The following is a 10,333-nucleotide window of genomic DNA, read 5'->3' as shown; positions in this document are numbered from 1 at the left end:
AATAGGGAGTACTCATCAAAGATGTGCGCACCGCTCGCGCAGCGTTAGAAAAACGGTCCCCCAAACCTTTTCCACTGAGTTATTACCACGCCTAATGCAATGAAAGATGTGCACCGCACACGGTCACGGGGGAAGCAGGGGCGGGGCGGACGGGATGCCTACGGGGAGGTGGACACGGGGTGCCGGCGGGAAACGGCGGGGTGCGGGCGGGGGAGGACGGGGTGCTTACGGGGGAGGACGGAGAGCCGGTGAGAGAGGACGGGGTGCCTACGGGGAGGTGGACACGGGGTGCTGGCGGGGGAGGACGGAGAGCCAGTGAGAGAGGACGGGGTGCCTACGGGGAGATGGACACGGGGTGCGGGCGGGGGAGGACGAGGTGCCGGCGGGAAAGGGCGGGGTGCCTACGGGGAGATGGACACGGGGTGCCGGCGGGGAGGACGGGGAGACACGTGGGCGCCCTGGCTGCTCCGGAAGCCCACAGGCGCCGCCGTCTCCCGCGGGAATCCTGCGGGGCGTCGAGACCCGGAACCCACAGCGCGCGTCAGGCAGCCCCGCGCCCGGGCTGGGCCGAGTGTTACCCGCGGGCGCGCGCTCCTGTGGCGCGGGCGACATGCCGCTGGGCCCGCTCCTCCGCCTCGGGCGCCGGACGCAGCAGGGCGGTCTCCACACGGGACAGCGGAGAGCGACACCGGCCAGCACCCGGCGCGCCACGGAGCCGGGGGCCGGGGAGCCGAGGACGTGGCGAGGGGGAGAACGACGTGCGTCCCGGAACCGGCCCCTCAGGGTGTTTCTGTCGCAGCTGAGCATCCACGCGAAGCTCCCGCCCCGGGGTTGTGATTGGTCTGTGCGAGCTTTTCGCGGCCGCATTGGCTGTCGGTCTCAACCAATCGCCTGAGGCTCGCCCCAGGGTTCTCTGGGAAATGTAGTCCGGTCCTCGCGAAGCTTCCCGCACCTCCGCACTCGAACCCGGAAGTGCAGCCGCGTGGCGGCTTGGAGCGTGGGCTGTGTGGGGAGCGGACACTGGCTCCGCGCTGCTGGCCCCGCAATGCTGACCCCGCGCTCCTGACCCCTCACTGCTGGTCCCACAAGGCTGGTCCCCCACTGTGTGCAGCTCAGAGCTGGAGCTTGAGTGGAAGGCCAGGCACTACGCGCCTCCCGCTATAGCCTGGTGCTGGGCGAGATGCGTGTACGGCCACTTATAGACAGAAAGCATTTACTGAGTCCTACTGTGTGTCGGACATGGGAATGCAAAGACAAACTGCCTCCCACCCCGACCCCCACCTGTCTTAGAGCAACTCATGACCTAGTTAGGACTAATAATCGAGCCCACGTACAGTGACAGCGGAGGCAGAGATTGGGGTGATGCACCTGCGCACCAAGGAACCAGGGATTGCCTGCAAACATCAGAAGCTGGAAGAGCCGGGAAGGATTCTCCCCTGTAGATGTCAGAGGGAGAAAGGCCCTGTTGACACCTTGGTTTTGGACTTCTAGTTTCCAAACCTGACAATACATTGTTGTTTGAGGCCACCCATTTTGTGCTACTCGGTTATCGTAGCCCTAGGAAATAATACAAATGCATCTGTAGTGGATGGGAACACTGCAAAAAAGCCTCTCTTCTCTGTAGGTGATTATTATTTTGGTGATAATCGGCTGGCCCAGTCCCCACCCTCACCTTCACCCTCACCCTCACTCAGCTCATCCCACACAAACCCATTGTGTAGAGATAAGACCTTCAGATAACTCCTGGGGTTTTTTGTTGTTAATCCTCACCCGAGGATACTTTTCCCATTGATTTTTAGAGAGTGGAAGGGAGGGGGAGAGACAGAGAAACATCCATGTGAGAGAAACACATTGATTGGCTGCCTCCTGCATGTGCCCCCACCAGGGCCAGGGATTGAACCTGAAACTGAGGTACATGCCCTTGACTGGAATGGAATCAAACCTGTGACCCTTCAGTCTGCAGGCCGACCCTCTATCCACTGAGCCAAACTGGCCAGGGCCAATTGGATCAACCTTAATTCCTCATCCCAAATTTACCCCTTACCGCCCCCCCCCCCCAACCAGCCAGGTTCTAATTCTTTTTTTTTTTTTTTTATTGATTTCAGAGAGGAAGCAAGAGGGAGAGTGATAGAAACATCAATGATGAGAGAGACTCATTGATTGGCTGCCTTCTGCATGCCCCCCTGCTGGGGATCAAGCCTGCCACTCGGCATGAGCAAACTGCCAGGGGGCCATTTGGTTACCTTTAATTCCTTTTCCCAAATTTACCCCTTACCCCCCCCCCCCCAAACCAGCCAGTTTCTAATTCTTTTTTTTTTTTTTATTGATTTCAGAGAGGAAGCAAGAGGGAGAGTGATAGAAACATCAATGATGACAGAGAATCATTGATTGGCTGCCTCCTGCATGCCCCCTACTGGGGATCAAGCCTGCAACTTGGCATGTGTCCTTGACTGGAATTGAACCCAGGACCCTTCAGTCTACAGGCCGATGCTCTATCCACTGAGCCAAACCAGCGAGGGCCAGTTTCTAATTCTTTATGGCTGGCAAATAGTTACCCAAAGGAGAGTTTTTAAATATGATGGCAATTTTAAGTGAGGAAGTTTGTGGTTAACCGAGGAAACGGGCCATTCTTTGAAAAAAAGATAAGCATGGATTCTTTTTCTTTTATAAATTAAGTTTAATGGATAATTCAGCTTCAGAAATAAAAATATCTTCTAAGATGAGAGTATAAACATGTTTATTAAGTGTTTTTCAGAGTTTATCTCCTTTCTTCATTTATTAGCAGATAGTACATCTATCCTCTTGCCTGAATATTGTAAAGCAATGAACATTTTAGGCAGCTGAGCTACCTGTACGCGTCCTAAAACACCCCAAGTCCCCCTCAGAGCCTCAGAGTCAGAACGACTTCCCAGTGTTTCCTTAATGTTTATGGCTGGAATATAGCACCTGCTGGAAATAAAGAGTCAGAGTTCCTCTACTTATCACCCAAAGTGTTTGGCATGACACACAGGGACTCGGGCATTTCAGGAACTTGCTACCTACCAACTACTTAATAAAATGAAGCAAATGAAATGTTTAAAGGTTAAGGGTTCTACATGAGCCAATGCAGTAAAAGTAGGAAGTTACCGAACAGGTATGAATGGAAAGTATCACATTTCCAGCTGTTGGTGGCAATCCACCAAAAATCTGAGAAAGCAGACCGTGGGCAACAGGCACAGGACTGCTTTTCTAGTAACACTTGCATTGCTGTTGGCAACAGTTTTTTGTTTGTTTATAATCCCTTTCCTGATCATTAAGGACTCAGATGTAAACAGAATTCCTGCCTTCTCTACAAGCTGTCAACAGGATGGAACAACAGAGGGGGAGTTATAGCATAAGGCAGCCCAAACATTCGAACAGATGAACATTCAAGAGAGCAAAGGATGCTGGGAGCATGGCGTGTCCTCCGTGGCAGGGCCTCAGGTGTGGAGACAGCCAGACCCAGGGCTCGGCACCAATCACAATGGTGACCGCACGCTGAGTGCTGGCAAAAAACGTCGAGTCGTTCCTACTACACAAAAAGCATCCCCCCAAAATATGTAAAGGTCTGTGATGCAAGCTCTACCTCTACTGCTGCTAAGGATGAGTCCTTTCCTACTAACTCCTCCTGACCAGGTCAGAAAGTCAAGGGCTTAAGGCGCTTACCTACAGTCATCTCTTCCAAACCCGTGCTAACAAGCTCTAGGAAATGCACAGAAACCTGGATTCAGTACGTGATCCTAACACATTCGTTTTTCCTAGTGACTACAGCTTCCTCTCTGGCAAGCAGACCGGCTTCTGTGATTCCTGAGGTCTCTACTTTGGACGATAAATAAGGCATTGAAATCCACTAACTGGACTGCGTAGTCCTAAACAACGAAGAGCTGACTATAAACTCTATTTAAAAATTTTTAAGTACTAAAGATATTTTGGGTCGTCTGGTTCCATTCCCTGGAAGTTCCGTTTCACAACATTAAATTCAACTAAAGAAACAATAGTACTTAAATATCGCTAATCTTTGGATGAGAAGATAAAACACGAATATCCCAAATATATTCCCCTCACGATAATCACATAAGCCTACTTAAGAATATTTTTAAAGATATCAAACATTTACTCAATTTTTTCTTCCTGGTCTCAAATCTTGGGTATTTGGGAATTTCCCATTTTGTACTTTTCTTCTGTCCCTAGATCCTCCTCATTTCATACTACTCAAGGATTTTGCCTTGTTTGAGCAAAGAAACAAACCAAAAAACCCTGATATTCCATCGCATTTAGCTAACAATTCCGAAATAAAGAAACCTACTGATGAAGCACACTATGTCATAAACCATTACTGAGCCGCAAAATCTCTCCCTGTCCCTTCCCTTAACCACGCTCGTCAAAGTCTTTCCCTGCTGTGGGCAGGCCAGCGTCGGGCTCACAGGTCGCTCTCCCCGTAGAGCGCGGAGGAGAAGGCCGCGTAGTCCAGGGCGCCAGGCACCGCGCCCGGGCCCTTGTAGGCTGGCATGCGCCCCAGGCAGTACTGCGCCTGGTCCGGGGGCAGCTCGCGCCGCAACTCCTCCGCCAGGATGTATGGCTGCAAGAGACAGAGGGGTTTGCAAGTCAGTCGGGGAAACCCTGCAACAGGTGTGCTCATGCTGATACACGGTTGGTTCAATTTAAAAAAGGGTACAGCCCTCGCTGGTTTGGCTCAGTGTCGAGAGCATCGGCCTGTGGACTAAAGGGTCCCAGGTTCAATTCCGGTCAAGGGCACATGCCCGGGTTGCGGTCTTGATCCCCAGTAGGGGGCGTGCAGGAGGCAGCCGATCAATGATTCTCTGTCATCATTGATGTTTCTCTCTCTCTCCCTCTCCCTTCCTCTCTGAAATCAATACAAATATATATTTTAAAAATAATAATAAAAAAGATTAAAGGCAGGCCGTCTAATGGGCCTGGTGCCTGCAGACCAAGCTTACACCTAAGACCACTCCTGCAGGGCAGTGGGTCTCCCACTGGGAGCATTGCCACCATTATTTCTCAAACAGCCACAGCGGGAGGGATAAATACTGTGACCTCAAGTTTATTGGCTGAACCAGTAAAACACACCAAAAAAAAAAAAAAAAAACCCTACAAAGTACACACTCCTGGTTCCTTGCATGAAACTCACTGAGGCCCAAGCACAAATTCCAGGAGCAGAATGTCTGATTTTTCTGTTCTGGGCGAACCACCACTGTTTACCTGCTGCTTTTTTTTTTTTTAATGTTTTTATTGATTTGAGAGAGAGAGAGGGATAGAGAGACAGAAACATCGATGAGAGAGGACCATTGATTGACTGCCTCCTGCACATCCCCTACTGGGGGCGGAGCCCACAATCTGGGCATGTGACCTGGCCGGGAATCGAACTGGTGACCTCTTGGTTCATGGGTCGACGCTCAACCACGGAGCCACCCCAGCTGGGCTACCTGCTGCTTTCTGAAAACAATGCTGATGTGGTCCAACATGCACTACTCCCGGAATATTTTCCCTTGCAATGTCGTTTCTGTTCTTATGAGAAAAATGCACACAGAAGGACTCTGTCCGTGCAGACCTTATCGGACGCCAGGATGCGGAAGGAGGCGATGACCTGCTCCGCGGTGTCGGTGTCGGCCGTCTCTCTGGTCATGAAGTCGATGAAGGACTGGAAGGTGACGGTGCCCTGTCCGTTGGGATCCACCAGGGTCATGATGCGGGCAAACTCGGCTTCACCCTGCGGCGAGGTGGCAAGGACACGTTGGCTTCAAGAGCACACAGCTATGAACAGAGCCAGTCCGTGCTCTCACCTGCCGCCCGCCAGGTCCTTTGGGCAGCAGTGAACACTTAACCCTTTGCACTCCGAACCATTCTGGACATTGGCTACCAGCTACTCGACGCTACTTTGCGGCGGAAACGTGCATTTACAGACCCTCGTATTATTTAGTATAATTTTGGAACCAAGTAACGTATTATAATGATATTGGACTTATATGAATTGGGTGACATCGAGGAATGTATATTTGCAAAAAAACCTATATTTTATTGTTTATAATTTTGTACAGTATGATAAGTTTTGTAACACTCCCCAATATGCATTGCAGGCTGATTAGTGCATGTTTGACAGTAATAAGTGGTTTGACGCCTGCCACCAGGTGTTTTCCTGTTAGAACACACAATGCAGTCCCGTTTTCTTTGTCCCACATCGGGAATATGTAGTTTATTGTTTAATCCGACACAAAACCCGCTGACATTTCTTGTATATATCTTAGTAATTTTACGATATTTTGATTTAATTTCTTGTGCCATTTCAAGATAAAACTTCAGGGAAACATGCTTGTCTCAAAAAGTTGCGTTGAAATAACTCAATTCCCCGTAATCACTAATAAACTGCAATGTCCCCTGAGAGGGGACATCCGAGTGATATGCTAGAATTCCGATGTCCCCTGAGAGTGGACAGCGGAGTGCAAAGGGTTAAGTATCCTGCACCCCCTGAAGGCTTTGGAACAAAGGTCACTCCACCCAGTGACAGTAACAGGGGCTGTGGCTTTACGCCTGAGGCTCCTGAATTCCCTCCACCCTGGGACCCACACTCCCGCAGCCTGAACATAAGAGACTTCAAGGAGAGAGCTGGCCCTTTTCCAGATGACAACCGAGAGGAGCGGCATGCAGTTTGGAAGGTGGCTCTCCAGGCTTTTCTTTTCAAGGTCAGAGAGGAGTCGGGGCGGCTCACGCTGAGAATCCACATCAGTGGCTCCCAGGGGAGTGAGGGGCCACAGAGAAATGCAAGGCTTTCGGAGCTGATTTGCTACTAAACCTTTTTACTTTCTAAAATGTTAGAGGGAAAAGCACTTAAAAATCATCAGGATACGAAAAGCCACAGAAGCGTACACTTTAAACAGGTCAATTGTATAGTGAGTTATATCTCAATAGAGCTGTTACAAATCATCAGGAAAGCTTAATATCTGAACAATGACTGAATACAAATATAGATTCTGGTTCGGTGAAATTGCTTTCATATGGTAGCAGGCGACCTTCAGAAAGATTATCCTATTCAATGCAAATGGACTCATTCCCAACAGTGCCACCATCCCTTTGGGGCAGTCACCTCCTGTAATATATACCCAAGTTCAGCAAAACATCCCCTTGGGGAAACCTCCACTTCTGCTTACCAGGTCGTAGCCCATGGAAATCAAGCAGGCTCTGAAATCCTCGTGGTCCATCAGGCCATTCTTCCTCTGCCGACAGATACAAACAGACGCTGGGAATTAGAGGCAGAGGAGCAACTCTACTTGACCCAAGGAACAAAATTCAGGAAGAAAGGGGACATCTGAGCTGGCCAAGGAGACTGTCAAGGTCACCACTGACTTACAGGAAGACCAGAGCCAACCCAGGGATGTTACAAAATGGTTTCTTAACCAGGGGAAAGCAGGAGGGGGGGGCGGGTGACAACAGACAAGAAAGGAAGACCACACACTGAAGAAAGCAATGGAAGGAAGCGCCCAGTGCCCCTGAAAATGACCCAGTCAGAAGCTGACTACGGCCACCCACTGATGGCTGAGCAGAGCCCACCACCGCTCTCAGGCCTGGGCCACGATGGTTTTTATTTTCAAGGTCCGAGAGGAATCGAGGCGTGGCCCTGCGTGCGGCAAACGTGGCCTCAGCACAAACCCCGTGAGGCTCCACGCACGGCCACTCACGGTGGAGAGGAGGCCAGGGCAGGACACAGGGCAGCCCAGCCTCCATGGACCAGGTGGCCGCCCAGGCCCTATCTTGTCAGAGATGACCATTAGGTTCAGCCCCGAAGTCCAGAATGGGATGCCTCGCTGCCCGGGGCACCTCCAATTCAATGGCACCCCCTCTCTTAAGGCTCAGAACTTCCAGGTCATTTTAAATCTTTCCTTTTCCCGCCGCCCCCAAATCCCGTCGCTAAATGCCAGATTTTCTTAGAGAGAATTGGTTTTACTCAATACTATTGAAATCAAAATACACTTCACTTTTTAGATGCCTTTACGATGAAAATGCTCACCATTTTGTTGGTGCATTTTCCTTAAAACATCTTTAAGAGTCGATTTTGTTCATTAAAAAAGAAAATTAAGTTTTATATGGCAAAAGAACAGGTTAAATTTCTATCAGGTGCTTTTACCTAAATAGTTCCTGAGGAAAAGGCTTGAAGTCTTTAGAACCACATTTTGTTAAGGACACACATTCGCTTATAACAAATCTAGCTTTGCTGCCACGTACAAAGGCGTCCACTGTCACCGCACCGAACAGCACACAATCCTAGACGTCGTGGCCTGGGCAACGTCAGAGCTTAGCCCCCGTCACCACGGTGGCCGTCTGCCTTTGGCATTCACCACCCCCGCCCGTGACCTTCTAGGGCGTGAAGACTTAAGCGAACGGCATGGGCATTCTCTCGAACGTGTCTGAATGTCCCCAGTATTGCCTTGCAAAGAGCTCGAGGGGGAGGTACCCGGTCGAAGTGGTTGAAGGAGGCTCTGAACTCGTTCATCTGCTCCTGGGTGATGCCCTTGGCGTCCCTCGTCAGGATCTGCGTCTCCACCTCGTTGATGGTCCTGGCGATGGTCGTCAGCAGCAGCTCCCACCCCACGCGAATGTGCTGCCGGGAGAGAGGAGCCGTCAGTTCTGGGGCTTCTGGCGCCTCAACCTGGCCTCCCGGCCTCCTCGCGGGAGAGTCGGCCCAACGTGAGAGAAGCAGGGCTGACTCCCACCTCCCTACGCTGCTTCTCTCCACTCGCCCGCTTTCTGCAAGATTCTGTAGTGGCACATGCTCAGAAGGAAGCGAGGGCAGGGTTCTAACAGCGACATTTGTAGATAAGATATACAGTGGACAGTCTCTTTGTCACTAGAAATATCTTTCCATGTCACAAGACCACAGGAGGGCCCCGGATGACACCCACAGGCTCCCAGGGAGCTCAGATGGGTCAGCTGGTGGAATATGTCTGGTCCTCTCCCTGAAGCATGCAATGAGCTCCTGCTGTGCTGCTGCTGTTGCTGACAGTGGCGCGGTGCCTGCTGTGGCTCACAGCTTTTTTTTTTTAATATATTTTTATTGATCTCAGAAAGGAAAGGAAAGGGAGAGAGAGAGAAACATCAATGATGAGAGAGAGTCATTTATCAGCCACCTCCTGCACGCCCCTGACTAGGGATCAAACTGTGACCTCCTGGTTCCCAGGTCGATGCTCAACCACTGACCCACACTGGCCAGGCTGGGTCACAAGCCTTTTCACAAACGTGGAGGAGAGACTTAGAGATCTCCACCTCCCGCACTTGCAGGACTCAACAGGAACCAATAAGCCGGCGTGGGTGAGACCCCTGAGTGAGCCGGTCACAGCCAGGGAGGCAGCACGGGTGGGGGCGGGGGCGGGGGTAGAGGGAGGTGGCAGGTACCTCCATGGTGTAGTTGGTGTGCTTGTTGTCGAAGACCAGGGCCTCCTGGATGAGCTGGTGGTCGCCCTCCAGCTTGTCGATGTTGTTCTTGTAGTTGATGATGTTGTGCTCGTACTGCTTCAGCTGGTTCATCTGGTCCTCCAGGGCCCCGGTGATCTGGATGGAGCTGCGGGCAATCTCCTGGGACAAGCACAGTGGGGACCAGGTGAGCAGGTCTGGCCCGCCCCCAACCCGGAATCGGGTGCAGCGCCAGCCCAGGGACTGATCCCCCGTCGGGCAAAGCTCGGAGGCACCGCCCTACCTCCATCTTGTTCTGGATCCAGGGCCCGATGGCGTTGGCCTGGGCAGCGAACTGGCGGCGCAGGCGCTCGTTGGCGTGCTGGCGGGCCAGCTCCTCCTGCAGGGACTGGTCTCGGATGGGCACCAGCTGCTTCACCTGTCGGGGCCCAAGGGCAGCAGGGGTCAGAGGCCAGCTTTGGTCCAATGGGAGCGACCAAGAGATGGGGTGATGGTCCCAAGTGTGGGGGTGGGAGCAGAGGGGGGGAGAGGAAGGGGAGAGGGAGTCCCAACTCTGAGACTAAAGGGAGAGCTCATTCTAGCTGTGACTGCCGCCCATGCCTGCTTAAGACTGGGCGGGTGTGCGTCGGGGACACTAGGCTGAGTGGGTGGGTGTTAGGGACACTGGGCTGGGTGGGAACTGTGCTGGATTTTAACCAGGAAAATAAACTCTTCTTAAGAATGAGCCAAAAGGCTCAAATAACCCTATTTTCACTCTCACTGGATTTGAGGCAGCAAGTGAGGCAAGTATTTTAGTTCCCAGTTTTCTAAGCAATTTTCTGAACTGAAAAGTCACACACCTGTGGGACATGCTCATCCTGTATTCTGAAAATTCTTGAATGGCAAGCCGACGGCC

The 10,333-nt window shown here is 51.7% G+C and overlaps 1 protein-coding gene across 1 annotated transcript in view; it reads right to left on the bottom strand.

Moving 5' to 3' along the window:
• Positions 1 to 2,656: 2,656 nt before the first annotated feature.
• Positions 2,657 to 10,333, bottom strand: part of LOC102433314 (alpha-actinin-2) — a 43,351-nt gene continuing 35,674 nt past the window's right edge. Inside the window, exons 11-16 of the mRNA XM_023744550.1 lie at positions 9,722 to 9,856; positions 9,421 to 9,600; positions 8,483 to 8,629; positions 7,182 to 7,247; positions 5,588 to 5,746; positions 2,657 to 4,597 (exon numbers count right to left, since the gene is read on the bottom strand). Of these exons, the coding sequence (XP_023600318.1) occupies positions 4,439 to 4,597; positions 5,588 to 5,746; positions 7,182 to 7,247; positions 8,483 to 8,629; positions 9,421 to 9,600; positions 9,722 to 9,856 (846 nt within the window). The 3' untranslated portion in view covers positions 2,657 to 4,438. The remainder of the gene's footprint in view (positions 4,598 to 5,587; positions 5,747 to 7,181; positions 7,248 to 8,482; positions 8,630 to 9,420; positions 9,601 to 9,721; positions 9,857 to 10,333) is intronic.

Source organism: Myotis lucifugus, unplaced genomic scaffold (assembly GCF_000147115.1).
Source record: "Myotis lucifugus unplaced genomic scaffold, Myoluc2.0 scaffold_473, whole genome shotgun sequence".
NCBI classification, from domain to species: domain Eukaryota; kingdom Metazoa; phylum Chordata; class Mammalia; order Chiroptera; family Vespertilionidae; genus Myotis; species Myotis lucifugus.
The sequence above is the reverse complement of the archived record's forward strand: the minus strand, read 5'-3'. Positions and strand labels throughout refer to the sequence as shown.